Source organism: Pleuronectes platessa, chromosome 2, assembly GCF_947347685.1.
Source record: "Pleuronectes platessa chromosome 2, fPlePla1.1, whole genome shotgun sequence".
Lineage (NCBI taxonomy): Eukaryota > Metazoa > Chordata > Actinopteri > Pleuronectiformes > Pleuronectidae > Pleuronectes > Pleuronectes platessa.
The window spans coordinates 12,174,286-12,199,414 of NC_070627.1; the positions used below are offsets into that span (position 1 = coordinate 12,174,286).

General features: G+C 41.3%; 2 protein-coding genes across 2 annotated transcripts; one reads left to right on the forward strand and one right to left on the reverse strand.

Annotated features, from left to right (window-relative positions):
* Nucleotides 1–326: 326 nt before the first annotated feature.
* Nucleotides 327–12,538, reverse strand: LOC128460897 (calglandulin). The gene is made up of 6 exons (XM_053445979.1): nucleotides 12,464–12,538; nucleotides 8,882–9,056; nucleotides 7,826–7,871; nucleotides 1,057–1,155; nucleotides 823–923; nucleotides 327–370 (listed from the first exon to the last, which is right to left on the reverse strand). Exons 1-6 carry the CDS (start codon nucleotides 12,536–12,538, stop codon nucleotides 327–329), a joined length of 540 nt encoding a protein of 179 aa, XP_053301954.1.
* Nucleotide 12,539: 1 nt separating this feature from the next.
* On the forward strand, nucleotides 12,540–24,795 carry gnb1b (guanine nucleotide binding protein (G protein), beta polypeptide 1b). Its single transcript, XM_053430215.1, has 11 exons — nucleotides 12,540–12,941; nucleotides 17,723–17,832; nucleotides 17,981–18,019; nucleotides 18,111–18,217; nucleotides 18,487–18,550; nucleotides 19,674–19,836; nucleotides 20,278–20,344; nucleotides 20,458–20,659; nucleotides 20,785–21,001; nucleotides 21,125–21,240; nucleotides 23,066–24,795. Exons 2-10 carry the CDS (start codon nucleotides 17,776–17,778, stop codon nucleotides 21,229–21,231), a joined length of 1,023 nt encoding a protein of 340 aa, XP_053286190.1. The 5' UTR covers nucleotides 12,540–12,941; nucleotides 17,723–17,775; the 3' UTR covers nucleotides 21,232–21,240; nucleotides 23,066–24,795.
* Nucleotides 24,796–25,129: the final 334 nt, after the last annotated feature.

Genomic DNA, 25,129 nt, shown 5'->3' on the forward strand with positions numbered 1-25,129 from the left:
TTAATGGCCCTGCACACCAGATGCTGTCAGACCCATGTGAATGACTGCATCCGGGTGGTAGGTCTGAGGATATTAACCCTGTGATGTCTTTTCTCTGATCCTCACTGAGTGAATTCACTCCATCAGAAACACACACAGTTAAAGAAACATGACTGACCAATCCCTTTTGACTTTATTTATTCATTTAATGTAAAGGATTTGTACAATTATTCACAGAGCTGGGATTAGTGATTGTGACAGACTTCTTGTTTCATAATCATGTGTCACCTGAACCTAAACAGAAAACTGCTGCAGAGAAGAGACAGTTATTTTCTCTCAATGAATCTTCAGCTCATTTTAAACAGGTCCCCGGTCATCATGGCCACAAATTCTGAAAGAGTTCAAATTAGAAATAAATAAAATAAACATATAATACTTTATTCCCACAAGATTTCCTTATAATCTATTTCAATACAACAAATTTCTGAATATTCGTATGTATTTGGAGGTGTTTTAATTAATATAAAAGTAAAATGTAAATCCTTGTCAAGGTTTAATTATGAATACAAATAAAACGTATATCGATATATTTACATATATAGATATAGATATAGATACAAAAGTTTGCTAAAGTAAAAAGAGTTTGCTGCAGGGTTCATAACAATTTATATTTATCTTGAGGATAAATTACAATAAGCTTCTGATAAGAACATTTCCAAATAGATCGAAAGGAAATTAACCACAAAGAATGGGACATTTTTTACAAAACCTTTAACTTTTTTTCAACTGTAGTGAGGCAGAGTGGTTTTATATATCTTTTCATGATGTGGATATAAAACAGACCTTCATAATCAATGGCTCCCTCTCCATCTTTATCAGCTTCCTTCATCATCTGCTCTGCTTCGATTTCATTAAGTGGTTCCCCTGCGTTCGTCAGTACATACCTGGGAATAAAAATTTGATTGAAAATGAATATGAACACTATGCTGATCATAAACATGGGCATGTTCCTATGTTTTTGTTCAAATATATGTACAAATTTCTACTCTTATTTTTTGTTTAAAGTGTTTCTCTGACTTGAGTGTGCTCCAGTCAATATATCCCTTAGCATATTTATCAAACACTTTAAAAGCAGCTCTGAGTTCAGCGTCCTGGTTCTTGGTTCTTTGGTGTATGTCACACCCCGCCTCGGGTGAAGGTAATGTAACCTTAGAAAGACTGGACTTTCAAACCCAAAGATGGCAAGGCACACAGTTGCAAATTGGTTTATAACAACATTTATTCTCCCAAAGTGTCAAAATAAGTGCACAACATACATAGGAGGCCAAAACCCAAACATCTGCAAATAGTCAAATAAAAACATATTCAAAACCAATTCCAAAATCAAATAATTCAATCAATTCAAATAATCAATAATCAAATATTCTCTATAATAAATCAAAGCATATTCAAAATCAAATACCGGTACTTCAAATAATCAATGTCAATAAATCAAATAATCCATTAGCAAAATAAATGCAAATTAAACTCAATTACAACATAATAGAATAATCACCTCAGTAGATATTCCGTGGAGAGCTGAGCACCCTGCACAACACCGACAACCTCCTCCGGCAACAGCATGCAGCAGACTGTCAGAAGGACAGCAGCTCACCCCTTATATACCCCATGGCCCCTCCCACTAGACAGGCCCAATCAACAGGGGGATTATAATACTGAGCATTTTGCCAACCAACCATGAATACACTCATCAGAAAATACAGCATGCATGTTAATGTTACTTTCATTTAGCAGATTAGTGATTTTCACTAGTACATTTAAAATTGTCACTCATTAATGTCCAATGTCAATGTCCAGTGTCCCCCTTTGACACAAGGGAAAATGGTTTGGCCCGAACATGGCCAATCAGTCCAATCAGTTGCAGCAGGTATTTCCTGACACCATATTTAAAGCCCTCAGCCCCACCCTGACTCTTTTAGTCTGCAATACAGAGCCGTGGTGAGCGGGTAAGATTGTTTGTGAGTGTTTGAACAAAGAATGTATGCTTGAGGGCCTTGCCGCTCACACCATCCATCAATGCGCGCCGCCGACAGGCAGCCAAACAGGGACAGTGGTCTAAACTGTCACATCACCTCCCTCCTCTCCAGGAACTGCAAGTTCAGGCAGGCGGGACAGGTAATCGGCAAGCAAGTTCGTTTTTCCAGCTCTGTGAGTAATATTGAAGCAATATGGCTGTAATGCCAAGTACCATCTGGTGACACGGGAGTTCTTATCCCTCATGGAGTTGATCCAGCTCAATGCCCGGTGGTCCGTTTCCAAATCAAAGGTCCTTCCAAGAAGATAATACCGAAGGCTGTCCAATGCCCACTTGATTGCAAGACATTCCTTTTCAATGGCAGAGTACCTAGTTTCTCTGGGATGCAGTTTACGGCTCAAATAGAGAATAGGGCATTCCTCACCCTCCTTTCCTTGTGCTAGGACGGCTCGAAGGCCCACACCAGAAGCATCGACTTGAACAAGGAATCTTTGGTTAAAGTCAGGACTTTGCAAGACCGGGGAAGAGCACATGATGGCTTTGACATTGGAGAAGGCAGTTTCACATCTTTCTGACCATTTCACTGGATTAGGGGCTGCTTTGGTAGTCAGATCTATAAGAGGGGCCGTGATGGTAGAGAAATGTGGCACAAATCTCCTGTACCACCCAGAAAGCCCCAAGAATGACCGGACTTGCTTCTTTGTCCGTGGTCTAGGACTGTCTCGGATTGCCTTCACCTTGTCCACCTGAGGACGTATTTGGCCATTGCCGAGATGGTAGCCCAGATAGCAAACCTCCGTTTTGGCCCACTCACATTTCTGGGTGTTAAGTGTGAGGCCAGCGGAATGGATCCGGAACAGGATCTGATGCAGGTGAATAAGATGGTCTTCCCAGGAAGTACTAAAGACCACCACGTCATCAAGATACGCCGCAGAAAACTGGGCACATCCCTGCAGAACTCGATCCATAAGCCGCTGAAAAGTGGCAGGGGCTCCATGGAGTCCGAACGGCATGACTGTGTAATGATAGAGACCCTCTGGGCCACGGAAGGCAGTGTACTCCCTTGATTCCTTCTCCAAAGGCACTTGCCAATATCCTTTACACAGGTCAAGGGTGGTAATAAACACAGCTTTGCCAAGTTTCTCAAGGAGTTCATCAATTCGTGGCATAGGATAAGCATCGAATTTAGAAACCGCATTCACTTTTCGTAGGTCATTACAGAGTCGTATAGTGTTGTCTTTCTTTGGAACAAGAACAATGGGATTACACCACTCACTGTCTGAGGGTTCGATCACTCCTAGATCCAGCATGGTTTGTATCTCATTGTTGAGGGGTTCCGTCATTCGCTCAGGCACCCTGTATGGGCGTTGACGGATAGGGGTAGGGTTCTTTAACCGAATGACATGCTCGATTAATGGAGTTTTCCCAGGCTTTCCACTGAAAAGGTCTGGGAACTCCTCACACACCTGCAAGAGTTCAAGGGCTGGTTGTGCAGGCAAGTGACTCACGTCAGGTTGCTGTGATGTAGTAAGCATGGCTAGATCTGTATCCTCTTCGGCATCCTCCATTCCCACTTCCCGTGCCAGCATCCCCTTTTCCACAAGTTCTGGACTGTCCTGGACGTCAGTTCCTTCCACAGATCCTTTCCTCTCCTTCCATTCCTTTAGAAGGTTGATGTGGTATACCTGGGATGCCTTTCCTTTGTCCGGATGAGAGATCTCATAAGTGACAGGTCCAACTTGTCTGGCAACGGAGTAAGGACCTTGCCATTGGGCTAGCAACTTATGGCTGGAGGTTGGAAGCAAGAGGATGACCTTTTGACCTGGCCGTAGCACCCTGTGTCGTGCTTTTTGGTCATACCAGGTCTTCTGCTTCAGCTGGGCCTTTCCAAGATTCAGTTTCGCCTCAGCTCGGTATTGTTCTAGTCTGTCTCGCATCTGCAGCAAATAAGAAAGCACACCCTGTGGCACGGGTGGTTTGGACTCCCAGGATTTCTTCAAGAGATCCAAAGGACCTTGAATAGGGAACCCATACATTAGTTCGAAGGGCGAAAATCCGGTAGAGGCTTGAGGTACCTCTCGATAAGCAAAGAGCACAAAGGGAAGCCATTTATCCCAGTCTCGACCGGTGTCGCCTACGAATTTGCGTAGCATGGACTTCAGTGTTTGGTTAAATCTTTCCACCAAACCATCAGTTTGTGGATGATAGGGGGTTGTGCGAATGCCAGTAATGCCAAGTTGTTTGTGAAGCTGCTTCATAAGCTTGGAAGTGAAGTTTGTGCCTTGGTCCGTAATTATCTCATCTGGAATTCCAACTCGTGAGAAGAACTGGACAAGTGAACTAATGATTTTAGGTGTCTTGATACTCCTCAGTGGGAAGGCCTCTGGAAACCTGGTTGCGTAGTCACAGAGGACAAGGATATATTCATGGCCTGCACTGCTCTTTTCCAGTGGTCCGACGATATCCATTGCAATCCTCCGGAAAGGAACATCAATGAGAGGAAGAGGTAGTAGTGGAGCTCTCTCAGGTCGTCTCGGAGAAGTCTTCTGGCACTGCGGACAAGTTTGACAGTACTCAATGACATCTTTGACCATTAAAGGCCAAAAGAAGCGAGCTTTGACTCGAGCCAGAGTCTTTTCTTGCCCAAGATGACCAGCCCAGGGTATGGAATGAGCCAGATGGAGTACAAGAGGCCGAATACAAGTTGGAACAACCAAGCGATTCTCTGGCTGACCTGCTGTATACAGGACTCCATCCTCCAGGAGGTACTTCTCACTCTGGTCTGGCTGCAAGGTGATGTTAGCATCTTTCATCTTCGCCAGTAGGGGTACCAGTGAGGCATCGGCTCTTTGTAGCTCTCTGATGTCTTCAGGTACCTGCCACTCTTCATCAGGTTTCAAGTTAGATAGATTGCCTAACAGTGGAGTACCTTGGATCTTCTCCAGGCGGCGCTGGCGTTTGCTTTTCCGGGGTCCCTTTTGTCCAGCCTGGCATAAAGAAGGGTCCAAGTCAGGAAGAGGCTCCAGCCCTGTCTTGGCTGTCTGGGAACGAGTAAGTACTGGATAAGCCTCTTGAATGGCTGGGGTTGAATTGGACTTCACCCGCTTCTGGCGTGCCTGATGCACAAGGTCAGGGAGAATGGGTAAGTCCCTGCCCAAGATCATGTCATGGGGCATGTTTTCAAGAACCCCCACACGAAGCAAGAAAGCCTGGTCTTCAATGTCGACAGTCACATCAGTCACTGGATATCTTCTTTGATCACCATGGACACACTGTATGGCGGTGGCATGCCGATAGTCAAGATTGCCAAGCAAGACAAAGGAATGGTTAAGCAGTGTCATAGAGCTACCTGTGTCAAGTAGTGCTTGCACTTGACGACCGTTAACACGAGCTGGGATCATAATAGGCTCAGTGTCAGGTTCAAGCTCAGGTTCAGGACCTGGTGCTAGGAACGGTGCCACAACTGAAGCTGGGAGAGATGGATGTGGCACATAACAGAAGCTGGACAGTTTGGGCCCTTTCAGAGGACAGACTGAGGCCCAATGCCCTGGCTGTTGACAGTGGTAGCAGATGAGATCCTTCACTGGACCCGGTCTCCAGAATCCTTTCTTCTCCCCAAAGGTGCCTGGAACACTCACGGGACCAATGGCTCTGTGCTCACCTCCTTTGTGAGACACGTCAGCTGCCCCTTGGGCTGCTACTCGGGTATTCTGTTGCCTTGGCATTCTGAGACCTTTGCGAGCATTCAAGTACTGGCCTGCAAGCTTAGCCGCAGTAAGTCCATCTTCTGGCTCATGTTCCTTGACCCAGGTCTTCATTTCGTCGGGAAGCATGCGAAGCATTTGCTCAAGAATGAGAAGCTCGGCGATGTCCTCTTTGGACCGCTGCTCTGGCTTGATCCATCTTCTGTAAAGTCCTTTGAGTCTGCTATAAGTCTCCTTGGGAGATTCACCAGGAGGTATGTAGGTCGACCGGAACTGAAGTCTATATGTCTCAGGAGAGATGTCGAATTTTGCAAGGAGTGCTTCTTTAAGGCTAGCGTAGACGTTGGAGTCGTCTTCCTCCATCGCGGAGTAGGCATCCAGGGCTCTACCCGTCAAGAGGGGAATGAGCCGACAAGCCCATTCAGACGGAGGCCAGCCCCAGGTGCGAGCGATCCGCTCAAAGCGGACAAGAAAGTTCTCAATGTCCTCTCCCTCTTGGAAAGGAAGCATCTTTGGACCTGGACGCAGCGGTGTGTTGGAAGAATCCCTGGACGGAGACGGAGGGGGATTTGGTGTTGGAGCTTGAGATCTGGGAGTGGCTGTGTGTGTGTGTGTCTGTGTGTCTGTAGGCATCTGCACACGAAGACTACCATCAGAAGGTAGGTTAAGAGGAGGGTAAGCATTTTGGCTAACAGGTGAGGCGGTTATGTTGGGCACTGTAATGGCAGTTTTTAACTGCTGAATTTCACGGACCAATACACCCTCCCTACGTTGCTGGCCAATCAAAAAGTCTTTGAACATGTCAACCAGTGTAGGTTCACCTGGCATTGTTGTAGGCCTCGGTGGCTCAGCAGACCACCTAGCCTTTCTAGACCCCTCTTTGTCCCGCTTAGGCCTAGCCCCCAAGTTCTCATATCCTTGAACATCTTCATCAGACTCCTCGGTGTTCCATCCAACTCCTTCACGATCCTCAGCCATGGCCGCCGCCCCTTCCAGCTCCATAGCCATGGCCCTCGGTTTGGCCACCTCTTCAGCCTCCTCTGTAGTTGCTAGCACTGACACTTGGGATCGTAACCCACTTCTCGCTCTGCCTCTGCCAGGCTTGTTAAAACCTCTGCGGCCTGCCATCCCACCACTGCCACCAATTGTCACACCCCGCCTCGGGTGAAGGTAATGTAACCTTAGAAAGACTGGACTTTCAAACCCAAAGATGGCAAGGCACACAGTTGCAAATTGGTTTATAACAACGTTTATTCTCCCAAAGTGTCAAAATAAGTGCACAACATACATAGGAGGCCAAAACCCAAACATCTGCAAATAGTCAAATAAAAACATATTCAAAACCAATTCCAAAATCAAATAATTCAATCAATTCAAATAATCAATAATCAAATATTCTCTATAATAAATCAAAGCATATTCAAAATCAAATACCGGTACTTCAAATAATCAATGTCAATAAATCAAATAATCCATTAGCAAAATAAATGCAAATTAAACTCAATTACAACATAATAGAATAATCACCTCAGTAGATATTCCGTGGAGAGCTGAGCACCCTGCACAACACCGACAACCTCCTCCGGCAACAGCATGCAGCAGACTGTCAGAAGGACAGCAGCTCACCCCTTATATACCCCATGGCCCCTCCCACTAGACAGGCCCAATCAACAGGGGGATTATAATACTGAGCATTTTGCCAACCAACCATGAATACACTCATCAGAAAATACAGCATGCATGTTAATGTTACTTTCATTTAGCAGATTAGTGATTTTCACTAGTACATTTAAAATTGTCACTCATTAATGTCCAATGTCAATGTCCAGTGTCCCCCTTTGACACAAGGGAAAATGGTTTGGCCCGAACATGGCCAATCAGTCCAATCAGTTGCAGCAGGTATTTCCTGACACCATATTTAAAGCCCTCAGCCCCACCCTGACTCTTTTAGTCTGCAATACAGAGCCGTGGTGAGCGGGTAAGATTGTTTGTGAGTGTTTGAACAAAGAATGTATGCTTGAGGGCCTTGCCGCTCACACCATCCATCAATGCGCGCCGCCGACAGGCAGCCAAACAGGGACAGTGGTCTAAACTGTCACAGTGTAAAAGTGCCATCAGACCCAAGAAGCTGTCACAGTTAAAAATCTGTTTACCTGAAATTAAAAATCCTTTGTTAGCTCTGAAGAAGACAGATATATACGAATACCTGTATTCTATATGCTGAGATAACAATAATAACTAAAGTCAGGATTGAATATTCTCTGCATATTGTAAGACATGTTTCATATGAAATTTTAAAGTGACCAAAAGTTGTGAATTTGAATTAGAAAATAAAATAGATCAAACATCTTAATTAAACAAGTAGATTAAACAGTTTACTATATATAAAGTGTATGAGTATATACCCTGGTCTTAAAGTGGACAAAGAAAACATTGACTTGTTGCTAGATATGGGCTTTAATCCTTAAATTTTAATTAAATACTGTTTTCAGAAGATCATTGTGCCAATATTCTTTTTACAATGACCCCAACCTGCATACATCACACAGTGAAACACTGCCACCTAGTGATACAGCTGGCTCACTTCAGTTAACAGAATGCTGCAGTATTAGATCATATTAAAATTTTCATAATGTATTTTTGAAGATGATATTCCCTTTGAAAATTTACCCGTGGCACTGTTTAAATCTTCCTGTAATTAAAACTAAAAACCCAGACCTGATGAGCTTCAGAGAGTTAATTCAAATGTGTTTTGAGATTATTTATCTTGACTTTATCAGAATAATTAAACATCTGTTATATTTACATCTGATCACTTAAGTTAATGGGAATAGCCTATAAAGAACCTAATAAGCACTTTCATTTCTAACTGGGTTCAGGATGAACTTTAGACAGATGAAGCTGCAACTAACGTCCTGACCTCCAGATGCAGATCAGACAACATGCAAGGCACTTAGCTTGAAGGCATTTTAAAGAAGTTGCTCATGTACGAAAATAGCATCATCTTACAATAACAAAAAACCCCACAGTCTCAAAAACAGACTTGAATCATCAGCAGTAAAAGACCAATCTTAGTATAACGGTGCTTTTAGCTGAATGTACATTATGTCTAATGATTGTCATTTTCACGTGGGGGTTTCAGCCATTGCAAGCTTATATTCACCATCCTTGTCCACGTCTTTGGCCGGCTGACACAGCTCCCTATTCGTGGGATTGATCCTCATTAAACGTATCAGTCTCTCCAGCTCCTTCGTCGTCACGTCTCCATTCCCCTCCTCATCGAACATCTCGAAAACTCCTTTATACTCTGCAATCTGCTCGTGTGTTAACTTGGTGGCCTGGGAGGAAATAATAGAGCTGCAGTTTTTCCCGTTAGATATATGCAATAATTAAAAAAGAGAAGGTTCAATGTTTTTGGAAACACTACATATTGAGTTCAATGATGGCAACAATTTGAACGATCGATTTGTCTGAGAAGTTCCTTTGGTATCAGTCAGTCACCATTTTTCCTGGTAGCACCAACACGGCTGAGGATGAGCTCTGTGACCACAGTTACTGCAGAATCGAGCCTAACCATCTCTACTCCTCTAATATCCTTCCCCCCAGTTTACAAACGCCTGCTTCAAGACCTGTTATGGCGCCGAGAGGATGGAGTTGCTAATCATGGATGAGGAAAATTTGGATGATGTTCTCAACCCCAAAAAATTTTAAACAGTAAACTTTTCAATTAGGTAAAATATCATTTTATTCTCATAGTAACCAAAAAGGGTTAAAGACAAAATATCAAATCTATGTCAATGATCAGACCTGTTTTCTGTGACCTCACCATCACATGTCCTATTGAAGGGACCTGCAATTAGCTTCCTGCGAGCCATTAGCCTTTAGCAGGTGTTTGGTTGTCCCACAGTGACTCTCATGAAAGCAGGCAACCAAATAAGGAGGTTATTGCAACACTGCAGTGGGAACATTAAGAATTTCACATTTGTTGTCCGAGGGGAAGAGCCATGACTCTCTCTGTGCCATATGCGATGTTTGAAGGGAGATACCAAGTAAGCCTTCGAAGGAAAACTGTGGCAGAGAATTTATCTTACGTTTTTTATCCTGTATTTTGTTTTTGCTCAGCCACGATGAAAACTCAAGCAGGAACCACAGACAGACTTAAATCAACCCCACAAAGCTGAATATAAGGGCAGGAGCATTACAAAGCTGAGGACATGCCCCGGGAAACAGCTGTGAATGCACTTTGTGTATAATTAATTTGTTAAATGAATTGTTAGAAGATTGGAGTGGTTTGGTATCGTGTGTGTCTTTGAGCAGTGGGTTCGGTTTGGTTCGATTTCGGGGTCCTTCGTGTTGGGCCATGCAGGAGGGAGGAGGGAGGAGATGCAAGGAGTGATGAGATTATGATGGTGGAGGGTGAGTAAACAATGGAAGGAAAGACAAACATGAGAGGAACAGCTAACAAGGTTAGCAGGAAGTGGTAGGAGGTGTGGCTGAGGCGTGACCCTGTTCACGAACCTTAGTGAAATAATTTCTTTCAAATTATTTTCTAAGTTAGAACCTTGCACCTGAATGAAATACAAAACAAATTCAAGACATTTGAGACTTTAATCTTGCACATTGACTTTATGTCGGCTGCAACATTAAGCTTACTTCAATTGTACTCATTACTCTGTGTATATGTAGTCCAGGTATTGCTCACGTTTATGTGTTTAGACAGTCACATTGGATAAACTGGTCTTCTTTATGGGGAAAAAAAATCAAGTCCCCAATAAATAAATCAACAAATTCTAAGGGGAAGACATGTAGAGTAAGGTTGGAGTAATTCTCCAGTAAATCAATATAAGTCAATGTAGTGTCCTCTTAAGTCGTGGGGAGATGTGTGTTTGTTATAATGTTATATCTTTATGTCGTGGTTCCCAGGTCCCTCTTGTGAAAATAATTATTGAACTCCATGAGACGCCCTGAATAAATACAGCTTAATTAACTAATTATTGTTTATTGAGTTATTGTATGACTTTGGCAAACAATTCCGACAGAAAAGGACAAGTGCATGTCTACACAACAGACTACTTGAAGAGCAGAAGTGACTTTGTTGCCCAGCACATGGTTAATTTATGATAATTATGTGGTATTTCAGGGGAAATTAATGAGTATTCTGATGTAATGGTTTTCTGGAATCGCATCACAACTAGTGAGGCGTTTAAGTGAGAGGTGATTTTGAAAGAGATCAGTGTATGTATATATATATATTTGTAACACATTAAATAGATTGTGATTACTGGCCGGTTTTCCGAATATACCTATGCAAAGAAACAGTACCACACATTAACATTAATAATAATAAAACTTTATTTCTTAACACTTAACAATACAAAGTGCTTGACAAATACATGGGAATAAAACAACACAGAACAAAACAAGACAAAGGCCGAAAAGGAAATGTATAAAAAAAGAATATTAAAGTATCAGTTAACAGTTAGAAATCAGCAAACATCCCAAACCTCCACAGCTATACTCATTACCCCATGTTCATATAGAACACTGGCCTTGTCCACAGTCCAAGTCCAATCACTTCTTACCTTTAATGTGAAAGGTGCTTGAAAATATAAACAATAATTTTAGGACAAGACGGTGACTATCCCTTGTTGAAGATCCTCCTCATTGGTTTAATGATAAGCTGCTAACCACCAGCTGACACAAGGGAACATCCCCACATAGCAAGATTATTTTGGCTTAGATTAGAGTAGACCCACATTCCACACATTCAGCCCACAACCCATGTGGAATGACGGCACTTGAGCAGTCCGCTCCTGTTTGCCGGATCTGAGCCAGAGTAAGCCACAGCAATACCAAAGGGGGCAAAGGTGGCCCGGATTTGTTTTGGACTATTCCGGCCATATTTACCATTTATTACATCGGCCACTAAAGGTTCACATCCAGATTACATCCTGCCACATGTTTGACACAAAAGGCCATCGTTTGTTTGGGGATATTTGGGCCACATTTGCTATTTTACAAGTGGGCCACTTTAGGCTCACTTTTGTCCGGGGCACAAGAAGTACTGCATTTAGTGGATCATTGCGTTTAGTGGACCACAGCCGTATGCCATCTGGGCCAGCAGAGGTTAGCGACCAGCGGGGTTAGGCATGAGTCTATCTTAATAGCGTAACAAGGTTTAGAAGCAAAGCAGGTAAGGGGGGCAGATTTAGAACTAAATAGGAGTCTTATCTTTGTTTGATTTAAATAAGTCTACGACAGACTGGTTTTTATGCTGCAAAGGCTCATGGGAGGGAATACATCATATCCAGGTCCAGACACAAATTTCTCTAATCAATTTGAGTGCTTTTATTTTTTAACATAAGTTTTGCTCTAATTTTGAAGCTGTTTCCTTATTACAATGTCTCATGTCAAACAAAATCGACAGACTTTTTAGTCCTGTCAGTCTTGTAGCACAACATCATGAGTCCACTCTTTATTGTCGATGCTGCTTTTAGTTGGTTATATATGAAATAATGAACAGCACTTCAAACTTTAAACCCAGCTGGGGGCCTGACTGACCAACGACCCTCAACCAGACCGCTTGGTGAGGGAACGGAAACAAACCAACGCCATTTCTCCCGTGCTCCTATTCCACCCTAATGAAACACACAAACACACACAAACACGGCAGAATGAGAGGCGCTCCACGGTGATCACAGTGATCGATGAGGCTTCTCCATGTGCAGATAAAACCATCACACACAGATCGATGCTTCTCTCCCTGTCGCTGCTGCAGCGTGGGGTTTCCCGGCGCTAACTGCAGGGTCACCGCGCCCATCTCGTCGTTCGATGGCCGGAGGAGACCGATCGCAGGGAAAGGGCAGATGCTGAGACGGGCAGGAGGGTCACAGAGAGCAGGCGGACTTTTGGACTTCCAGCGGCGGTGAAGATTCAGCCCTTTTTTTCTCGTTTGCCCGGACGGTGTCTCCAGCACATAGCTAGTGGGTGTGATCCCCCCCCCATCTTCCTCCTCCCTCTCCGGTTGGTTGACGGAGGTTGTCAAGCTCCCTTTAGCTGTAGCCTGCGCACGGGAAGGGCTGCTCCTTCGGAAAACCAACGCTAGCCGGCTAGCTAGTCAGAGAGCTAGCGCTGTGGTGTTCGTTGATGCGTGGATCGGAGGTTTACGCCGTCTTGTTTTCCGGTCAATGCCCAAACGCAGAAACAAGCGCAAATTGAATCAGGTAAGGTGAAACCAACCCGGCCTCTTGGAACTTCCTCACCTTCCACTGGGTCTGTTACTGGTATTAGCTGATGCATTGTGGCGGAATTGCAACTGCCCGGGGGTGGGGTAGCGATGGCTAGCTCCCCTAGTTAGCCGCGGTGAGCTAACGTGTAAGTTGGCTATTTATCGATAAGCGAATACAAGTAGCTAAGCTGCGGGACTGTTTGCAGCCGTGGAGCCGGTGCTCATCGCTTGCGGGGAAACATTGGTATTTATATTGAACTTATCTCCACGCTACTGGCGGAGTTGGGTTAACCGCGGCTCGCGTTAGCCAAGCGGCTGGAAGTAACGTAAACGTCGGGCAGCGAGGCTCCATGTCAGCGATGGCCCCGCGGAGCTGCTTCTCGGCCTAAAACACTGGCACCGTCGCTCCGTTTCCAGCCACATTCCGCACAAGGTAAACGCGATGGTTGAGGTGGAATACTTTTGTTTTGACTCGCTTTATTGACCCACTTGAAGAATTGCGTTTAAAAAGATGTGGCTGTCAGTTGATGATGAAACACTGGGCTGGGCTGGAAAAGAAAAAATAACCGTCCCGCGAACAAAATTAACAGTAAATATTGATTTATTGGAGACTGTACATTAGACAGCGTTTCCAGCCAACTTAAAATAAGCACATTAAATGTACACATATCTAACGAACACACTTTTGTCAGCCTGAGTTATCGTATCCGCGTTAACACCCTTTTTTTTTTCTTTTTTTTTTTTAAGGAGCCGAACTAATAAGTTAGCATGTTGCTCCCTCCCTGCAACGAAACGGCAGTGCCGGTGCAACGCCTTTTTAACGAGGGATTGTAGACAAAACTTATTTAGTACCAGTGGTTAAATGGCGAGTTACGAAGCGGCGGATGATTCACGGATCATCTGGTTTATGAGAAATCACCCGCATCGCTGCTCGCTCGAGTCGAACAGGCCGTCGCCGCCCGACCTTGCAGTTTCCACAGGCTCGACTCCACCGAAGCGTCGGGAAGCCAAGAAACACACCGATACGTCCTAATCAAATCAACCGGGCACCGTTGGCGTTAACGAGATTATTAGTGTGCGAGTAAGTGGATTTCTGCAGGGCCGAGCAACCCGTTTCTATTTAACCAGCATCGGCTCACAAGCTAACTGTGTAGCACTCGATGGAATTGCGGAAGAGCAGCCGAGTCTTCCCCCAAAGTAGCCGTGGGTCGTCATTTGGCTGTAGATGCTGCTAGATGTGGGGTTTGGCGTCAAAATGCACGGACTTTGCTTTCAAGGGACGATTTTAAATCACCAGTGAAACTGTTGCCAACGACATGAGTATGTTGCTTTCCTGAGTAGCAGCTCTGCCCTGCCTGCAGGCCTTCACTGTCAAGCCTGCTAGCAAGCTAACTAGCGGACCGCAGACGGCAAGATGGCGTTTAGCTGCATCTTCTCAGATTTCTATCAGTGCAAGTGCTATTATCACTTCACTGTCCCGCGCTCAGTAAATGTGGAAACCAGATCACACGTAGTCAGACACTAACTTCCCCAAATCACCAGTGACTTCTGCCTCACTGTGGAGCCGCGTTGGACTCAGATTTCTCCAGCAATATGCGCGGAGCCTGTGTAGACCAACCTTCTAACCAAATGTGAGGGCGCAGCCTGGTTTAAACAGCTATCCGGTAGCCATTCAAATGCAATGCAAACGATGGTACTGTTGAAGGCAAATCACTGTACTGCAAACAGTAACTAAGTCAACTACTGAATACTGTGTTTGAGTGTGCACAGAAAATCACTAAGAAAATACTCGTGCTAGGTAGTTTGATGTTAGAGGTTGTACTTTAGTGCCATTTGTGTGTATGCAATTTGCAAAGACATTTTTAAATCTATGAATAAATTCATTTTAATGTATTAGAGAAAGAGTGGTACTTATTCTACAGTATCTGATCACACTGGAACTCTGGAAGGAGCAGGTGGAATAACACAGGATTTCAGTGGCCATGTGAAAATCCAGCCACTTGCTCTAAGCATGTTGTGTGTAAAAGAAATGAGATTAAACTCATCCATTTATGATTGGGAAAACATATTTCTAATGCCTGGGTGAGCTTTGCCAGCTGTTTATGTTAGTAGACATGGATAGGATTATAGAGTCATTGACTGAGGATTTTAGCTTTTAGGATTATGGAGTTGCTCAGTGATATTGCTGGTTATGTTTTTTTCTATGATCCAGCTTTAGCAGGGAAACAGTGCATTATCATCGTTTAACAGTGCAGATAAGCTGACTGTCCTTTGAGAACACACGTTTACCCACCTACCGTAGAGAGAAAAGAGAGATACATGTTTTTAAAATTTGAACCTAAAGTGTAGAAGACACCTTTGAAAGAAGCAGACACAGGCTGCACTTAAGGGACCTGAGAACAGCTAGTGAGCTACAACTCCAGGCTGTTTGTCACTGCTCATTGTTTATCATGCAGTCAGCTGACTGTGATCAGGCGCTTGGAAAGGAGAAGTGATGAGGGAGAGGAACTCCTTAACTGTAAGCATCCACAGAGGTCAATAGGAAATAATACTTTTGAATGTGGAATATTTAAAGCTCAAGTTTATAGAACGATTCCAGGCCATTCCACTATTAGAATAAACATAGCAGTCATAGGTTTTTGTTTATAAACCGGCAAAAAACTCAATGATTTGTATCTTGTTATCACCAGGTTAAGTCTTAACAAATTAAATAAAACTGAAGAGCATTTTGAAAACTTTCCCATTCAGTAGTGACCAAAGGAGTGTGTGTGAGGTTAAACTCAAAAGCTTTGAATTTGTAAATGAAAGCTTAATAATTACTATAGTTAAATCTAGGTCGAATTTTATAAATTGTTATAAAACTGTACTTAACAGGTTGTATCCAAATGTAATGTTACTGTAGGAATTTGTAAACTTTATCGGAAAATTAAATTCAGTAGAATACAATAAAAAAAGAATAATCATCTTAAATGAATTTTACAACAGAATAGAAAATGGAGAATGTTTTCTTAAAGATATATCAGTTCTCGAGGGGATAAAGGGATTCTGCTGTCACTTGTTGAAACGGCACAATAATAACTTTCAATGACACCTTTAATATTAGATTAATAAAGAGGATGTAAGAGGATAATCAGTGTTTAGAAAGGTCAGCCAATCAGAGGATCTTATGGACAACGTAGTCAGGTAGAGAAGATCTTCAGTCTTGTCCTGAAATCTCCAGTGACATAGGCTGCTGAGTGAAACACAGCAGGTAAGGTAACTGGGAAGGCGAGGTTATTCCAACTAAATGTTGCTCTAGTTTTTGCAAACTCTGTTAAATCTTCATCTGTTAATTTGTATACATTGTTTGATGCTTCATGTGCTTTGCAAAGATCTGATACGTTTTTTTATTCAAGATAATTAATGCCCCATAGAAGGCAGTTTGCATTGACTGCACCTTTTAGAAGTTACCGTGTATTTAAGAAGGTGGTTTTTGTGTTTTACTCTTTCAATGTCATGTTAAAACATTCCAAAAAAAAGTCATCCCTACCTTTCATTTCTTTTTTTAAATGGATTCTACAGGGTTCTTGTCATAACTGTTAATCAGTGGAAAATTCTAATTGATGTTTCTTTTGGTTAAACTTGTGTGTGAATATTTGTCTTGGTTTTTTAATATTTGTGTGTTGCCTGAAATTATATGTTACTGATTTACCACAAGAAATGTGCATGATTTTAAACTCACAAACACTCACACACATTAAGAGGAAGATAAAGCGTTGGTTTCCTGGGTGCTTCTGTTTGACGCACTTGAATAATTAATTGGATGGACCTGAGTGCAGGGTCCATTTTCCAGGATAGCATGAGTTAGTAAACAACCAGTCACTGTTCTCAAACTAATGATCCAACCGTTGACGTGATTCAAAACAATTAAGTATGTTGAAGCCGTCCACAACTACCATGTTGTTGTATTATGATACCTTTTTTAATACTTATTTTGAACTGCTTCAAATCAAGAAAGGGAAATTTGGGAGGCCACATTTATCACAGCACATTGCAGAAATGGGCAATCATAAAATGCTGATTAGTGATGAAACACAAATGAAATATTGTTTATTTCCATACTCACTATTGCACCTTTCATTTTGATCAAGGTATTCTATAAATGGGGTTTCCATGGAGTTTTGTTTCATACAGTAAATATCAGTTTTTATACTGTCCATGTAAATGAAGTCAGTGTCTTACACAGAATATCACATAAAGTAAAAAGCATTAGCGGTGATGTTCATGGCTTTGCTATAATAACTGTCAACTGTTGAACTTGATGTATACCATAATGGGACCAGGCAGGTCATAATTTAAATATTTAGAATTTATTTTATTCTTTGCATTTTGAATGTGCCTCGAGGGAGCTGTATTAATATAAGTAGCTTATTGATCACAGCTAAAATTCGGAGTATACCTGGGATTGAGGTCAACAGGATAATGACTGCTTTTCGGATCATTGGAAAGTCATGCCTTAACAGGATTTGTCTAGCGATCTAGATTGTGTGTCAGGATTATGGTTGTGACATTGAGGTGGGAACCTAAGGTTGAACCATAAACTGGACATTACATATAGTTTGGTCAAATGAAAAGTCAATGACTACCAGTTGACTGAAATTGGTCTTGGTCCAATTACCTCCTGCCGTTAAAAGAAGCTCTGTTCTGAACCACTTTGCTTATGGTTGAAATGTGAGCTTGAATTTTAAATGTTGAAGATTTGTGTGAATCATTAAAGTGCCCATGTTCTTTTTCTAGATCAACAAGTGCCCCTGTAGCTGGAGTAAGGTAATTGAAAAAGCAGAATTAAAATGAGTGAACTGGACCAGTTACGCCAAGAGGCAGAGCAGCTCAAAAATCAGATCAGAGTAAGTAACAAACTCATTTTACATATGCCTTACTGCTATTTATTATAATAAAATACAGTTGCCTAGCTAGACATTTACGACTCGACGACAAAGTTTGATATGACGTGCAGGAATTCTGCCCTAAATATTTGAGTTTTCTTCTTTTCAGGATGCCAGGAAAGCATGCGCAGATGCTACACTATCACAGGTAATGGTTCGGCTAGGATCAGTCACTAGGATCCATCTCTTAGTTTGAAAATAACCAGAGTACTTACTGTGTTGTGTATTTATTTCCCCAGATCACAGCTAGCATTGACCCCGTTGGCCGAATCCAGATGCGTACAAGACGAACGCTCCGGGGTCATTTGGCTAAAATCTATGCCATGCATTGGGGAACAGACTCCAGGTAAGATCAATTCAAGGGTTTATGGCGGGTTGGAGATTTGACCTGTGTCTTTTGCTGTGTTTTATGTTGTGTGTGTGTGTGTGTGAGAGAGTAAGATTACATTTTATTATTTATTTATTATTATTTTCATATAAAATAGTAATATTGTAATTTTATAATATATTTTCCCTAATTATTTCACTTGTGATTCTAGATTAAAAAAAGGATTGTGTGTTAATGCAGTTTTGATGTAGTGGTAATGTTTAAATTGCTGTTCTCTCTCTTTGTAGGCTCTTGGTCAGTGCCTCTCAAGATGGCAAACTTATTATTTGGGACAGCTATACCACAAATAAGGTACATCATGTATTTTTGATGTATTGTACCAATGGATGATTATCTGTCCTATAATGTGAAATTAAAGTGATTACAGTAACGGCTGAGATTTGATCTGTATGTCAGTATCGTCACCTAAAAGTAGATAAAAACTTTGTTTCTGCATAAGTTGAGGCAAAATAGATACCAATGGATGACGTGGGCCTGGTCTCAAGTGCTTTACATCAGTGTAATGATAAAAAAAGATAATGTTCCCACAGCTTGATAGATTTCATCATGCAACCATTAAATGGAACTCGTGAGGTTATGCTTGTATCAGAATGACAGACTAACTGCATTCATTTTGATACGAATCAGAGTAGTTGCATATCAGAGAAAGTGAGGAAGTATTTGTGGTCTTTGCCTTGGGGCTGATGTATCTGATGTGCAGTTAGTGGGATGGCTGGAAGTAGTGCACAATTTGTGTGCCTGATGGTTTATTTGGCTCTCTTCACCACAGGCAGAAAATTAGAGAGATTTATTTTCTGACTAGTCCTACACTGCTGCAGAAGCTTTGGGGGTAACATGAAAAAAAACATCACATGAACTTGATACAGCGGATAATGTTTCCAAAAGTGAATTAAAAGACTAAAGGGTCATTCATCCAATGTATCTCCAGACCTACTGTAAAGGTAGCAGGCCAGATTGAGGTGAGAGTTGTATACAAGATAACTTAATGTGTGCAGGGAATCACAAATGGAAACAGACTGTTTCTGCCTCATTTTTTTGACTGAGGGCTCCTAATAGCAGCTTATTGACCAATGTACACTATCATGTTTCAATCAAAATGGATTGGGTATGGGCGTGAATATACAGGATGTTGTCTCATACCAAAGCAGCACAGTCTGTTCTTTGTTCTCATTTCACTTGCCCTCATAATTGGGTCATGGGTGCTTCACTCTGTGACCTGGCCTGGGTGTCAACACTGGTTTAGGTCTTGGTGCCCCATTGATCACTTTTTTTTACTGCAAAGAAAAAGCCCCATTCCCAAGAAATATGAATTCTAACCTTTTTAGGTAAAGGATCAGGAAAACTAGCAACTCTAAAATGATAGTCTTTATTTGTCTGTGTAAACATATGTTTGTTTGTCTCACCATTGTTACAGGTTCATGCCATTCCACTTCGATCTTCCTGGGTCATGACCTGCGCGTATGCACCATCAGGAAATTATGTGGCCTGTGGTGGCTTAGACAACATCTGCTCCATTTACAACCTGAAAACACGTGAGGGGAATGTACGTGTGAGCCGTGAGCTCGCTGGACATACAGGTATACATTTTGTTTTCTATTCCAACTGTGGCATCATTTATTCATGAATCATTGATTTGATTCTTTGCAACACAAATAAATAAATTCCGAACCAAAATGAATTGCAGAACTCTCAACAGTCTGAGGCCATACCATTTGTTCCATATAAAAGTGTTAAAAAGAAATTGGTGGATCACTGGTCCAACCTAGTTTAAATGTATTTACAAGCAATCAAAATTGGCTGGAAAAACTAATATTTCAAAGTACACTTTCTAGAGATTGAGGCTAAGAGGTGGGAAATAAAGACATAAACCCAATTCTTAAAAAAAATGTTTCATTCCCAAATTTAAGATATAATTATTTACTCTTAATAACTGTAACTAAATATTCACTGTTTGAATGCTAGTAAAATATTTGACATGCAATTCCATATAAATGAACACTGTTGTCTTTGAAAATCAGGATACCTGTCCTGTTGTCGCTTCCTTGATGACAACCAGATTGTTACAAGCTCTGGAGATACCACTTGGTAAGAAAAAACAATCAGTGGCTTAATCATTAAACAAGCATTTTTGTGTGAAAACTACAGTTTTGAAGGAAATTGTAGAAACTGCTATTTAAATACCGTGTTTTATTTTGCAGTGCACTTTGGGACATTGAGACTGGCCAGCAGACAACCACTTTTGCTGGACATACAGGTGATGTCATGAGCCTGTCATTGGCCCCTGACTCGCGGTTATTCGTCTCTGGTGCTTGTGATGCCTCTGCTAAACTCTGGGATGTCCGAGAGGGCATGTGCAGACAGACATTCACTGGCCACGAGTCTGACATCAATGCCATCTGTGTAAGTAATTCACAGAATTCCAATCTGTACTTGAGCACTACTTGCATAGGTTTACCTTTTTACTATCAGTGTACTCCTCTACTTGTGTACTTGTGAAGCAATGATTTTTTCTTTGTCATTTTCAGTTCTTCCCTAATGGCAATGCCTTTGCCACGGGCTCGGATGATGCCACCTGCAGGCTGTTCGATCTGCGTGCGGATCAGGAATTAATGATCTACTCCCATGACAACATCATATGTGGCATCACCTCTGTTGCATTCTCAAAGAGTGGCCGTCTTCTTCTGGCCGGATATGATGACTTCAACTGTAATGTGTGGGACACACTAAAAGCAGACCGTGCTGGTAAGTAGTTGAAGCATGATCTCAAACAGCAGCCCCACCCTGCAGACTTGATATACAACATGACAATCTAAACATGTTTGCTTGTTCGTACAAACCAAGTTACATTTGTGTTACTTCATCTAGGTGTTTTGGCTGGACACGACAACCGTGTTAGCTGTCTGGGAGTTACTGATGATGGCATGGCCGTTGCAACGGGATCCTGGGACAGTTTTCTGAAGATCTGGAATTGAAGCCTGAAGGTTATTTTTTTTCCTTTCTTTCTTTTTTTTATATTGTTTCACATTTTCCTACATTTGTTCTTTGAAGCTGTTTCCGGTAAATACCTGTCGTTGCACATGTCAGCCTCGTCTTTTTCCTGGCTGGAGTCGAAGGTGATGTGCTGATCGTTCTACTTTTGTTGCCTTACAGGTTAAAGAGAGTCGTGGGTTCATTAAAATGTCTTTTTTTTTTCTTTTGCTGGTCTGTATATTTGAGACGTCTGTAAGCTTGAATGGACCATGTCATTTTCTTTTGACTCGCGTAATCAGCAAAACTTTCTAGCCCTACATTTACAGTAATTAGATAAGCTTCATGTTTTATATACAGGCTGTACAGAGAAAGTCATCCAGTGGATCTTCTCATGTTGTGTTACTGTGTCAGAGCAGCTCAGAAAGATATTTTCAGCCATTTACACTACGTTCACACTGCAAGTAGTACTCAGTTTGAACTTTCTTTCTAGACTCAAAAATAATTATGTAGCTTTTCACGTTATAATTTAAAATGGGGCTAGTATCAGACTCCAATGTAAACCGGTCGTGGCTCTGATGTGACTCACATGCGCAGGAGAACAAGACGTGACACGCAGCACATTGTGTACAGAATTAACAAGGAAAAGGAGTCTGTGATAAATATGGAGGCCACAGATGTGAGCGTTTACGATTTTAACTTTTCCCCTGATACACGTTCACAGACCGGTTATGATACAACCCCTCAGGATTTGCTTGTCACATGTCAACCCAAGTACTATCTCACTGTCCCTCGACTCAAATCCGCCATCGCAGCGAGTCTTCCATATTTGGTTTCGCCAACTGACTCCTGCTCGTGCCATTTTCTGTGCAAACTTCTGAGGAATGTCAATCTAGAGTGACGTAAAAACTGCATTAAATTCCGATATGGGTCACATGGCTGTTCAGACTGAGGTCGCATTAACAAAAACCTGATCTTGATCTGGTTTAGAACCACATATGAAAGTGAAAAGATTTCACGTGACGTTGTGCTGTTCACACTGTTATTAAACAATCAGATCTGGGTCACGGGGGGGGGGGGGGCAGATTTGGTCCACTTGGGCCGGCTGTGTGAACGTAGTGATGTCATATTAATAAACGGCTGCTAATACTATTCGTATGATTTTTAGCATTTTTATTACATTACACCCCCAAGAAATTTAAATTGTATGTATTTCTTAGGGGTGTTCTTATTTTATATTTAATTATCACTTTATTGCAGGTAATGCATTACAAGTAATATACCGGTAATACTTGTAATACCTTAACTGGTATTTACGTTTATATAAGTGATAAATTAAATTATTAATATCTGGTTAATGATAAACATATATCATACAAATAATTCACCAGTTCATAATTTACAGTTCTTTCCAATGTGATACAGTACTCTCTGGATCACACTCCAACTTTAGACCTGCTTGTTTTATTGTGAGTGCACTTAATTTGTCAGAAAACAGATAAAACGCACAATAAAAAAAAAATAACGATTCATTTCACTGGTAGGATTATTATTTGTAAATCATCAGTAGATATCATGACAATATCGTCATTGTGAATTCTTTGGCCACTATCATCCATCTATCAGCTATTCCACTTCTCCCTGAGAGTCACGGGGCTGACATTGGCCGAGAGGCGGTCTCCACTCGTCGGCGTAATGCAGAGCTGCCTCATCAATCATTTTGAAACAATCTTACCGCCCTAGAACTCATAATGAACACAAACAGCCTTAAATTAACACTAAATTGTAGCTCAGGGTAAATTAGTTACATTCTAAATTTCATTTGTCTTTGTTTCCCAGATGTTCTTTTAACTCCAAAGTTGACTGGAAGACCATTACAACTTCAGAATGTTCACAGCATCTTCTTCAACACTGTTTAAACTGACTTGGACACCACAAAAACGAAGGGAAACCAATGCCTTTCCTACACAAAGAAGAGCACAATTGTTTATCACCTAGTTAAGAAAGGATCTCCTGTGGTATCAAATCAGAAACTTGTGCATTCCTTCTTGGACCATTTTATGTTACCCTGAAAGAGAAAAACAACAACACTATCATCCCATGCAAATGTGTGCGTCTTGAAAGCAAATGTTGGAGTGTAATGTACAAATTATTTAACTTTTTTTTTTTTTTTTTTTTTTTAAGAATTATATTCTGATGGTTTGTTATTCTTGATGGCTTTTCTTTTTGTCATATTTCTTTAGTGGTTTTAGATATGTTTGAATTACAGCTTGTCTTTCTAATCCAGTTAAATCATAATAGACAGATGAGAGAGAAAACACGCAGAAGTAAAAGCTTGGATCATATTACACGAGCAGCTTTCCAAATGTCCATGATGTATTTATATACTAGCTGTTTTTGTTTCATCACAGCCTTTTGCACATGAAGAAGCTTTGCCTCTCAACTAATACTATGTTAACTAACAAAGCACATGCTATAAGTTATGAATGCTCATTCCAGTACAAAAGGAGTTATTACGAGTAACTTATCCAGTTAACCCCCTTAATTCTTATACATGCCTTTTGACTTTGGGTGGGAAAGAGGGCGGGCTAGCAAGGTAGGTGCAGAGATAATTGGGGCATGGCTGGATTTTATTATATGGATGGGGGGAGATTGTTCTTAGTATCCACTTTGAGTGAAACACCTCACCTGACTAAATAGACACTTCCTTTGCTTGGGACTGCAGTTGCAACTCTGTGAATGAAATGTACAAATCAATGTCTGAAAATAATGGTCTGATATTTTAAGTTAAGACATTTAATTTTGTCTGCCATGAGTTAATTTAGATGTGCATGCTGTAGACTTGCTTTCAATGGTGCAACAATCCTAGATTTTCTTTGGTTTCTGAAATGGAGAGTAACCTATTCATTGAACTTAATAGAAGCCATTTTTTTGGGCTCAAGCTCTGCATACATCATGTACTAATACTGGTAACGCTATGCACCAGAGTGAGCAAGAGTGGAGAAAGACTTAATATTGACTGCATACTTAGTGTAAATGATGCTTACCAGTTCTCTTGATGCCAATTTTTGTAATAATTATAACAATCATTGTGAGAATTCTATTCCTCTATTCTCTCCTTCAAGTCTTCACCCGCAATGGAACAATAACGTCCTCACATACTGTCCATACTAAAAACTTTTGTACATTCTTTTTTCTTGGTCTTAAATTGAAAATCAGAACATCTGAATGACAACATTTCACTGTGTACAGAAGCACTTTTGTTAAAGTTGTGACATATTTTCACTTTTCCTTTTTTTTTTCCTTAATTTTTTTTTCCTGCGATGATGTACAATAAATGTGATGTATTCGTGTGTGGCCACAAGTGAAAATGCAATTCAACTGAGATGGATTCCCTTTTCTCTTTCCATTAATATTATAGAGCTCTGCACCCTTATGTACCTTTTCACTTTTTGTATTTCATTTCAGTCTGTTGGTGTTCCACGGTGAGCTGGATGCAAGATAGATACTGTACTAAATTGTACTGTTATTGATTGAAAAATGTAATAAAAAGCTGTTTGAGATCTCTACTTTTTGTTGAGTTGTATCCAAAGTGTTGAGTGTTCAGGACTTATTAAATCCCTTCACCATATTGCTGGTGATATTCAGACTAATGCTTCTCTGCTTTGAGACCAGTAGTAGTCGTGTACAAAAAAACGAAGAAAAAAAGGGCTTCAAGTGAAAATGACCAGTATCAAAATCTCATAGTTGGCATGTTTTTTTGTTTTAAGTAGAAAACCAACAAATAATTATGTCAGGACAATACTAGCTGTACTTCTGAGGGTTATATTTTAATTTGCTTGTGTTGCCTTTGCAGGTGTCAAATTTAATACTTAATGGTTTATAATTTATAATTTTTTATAT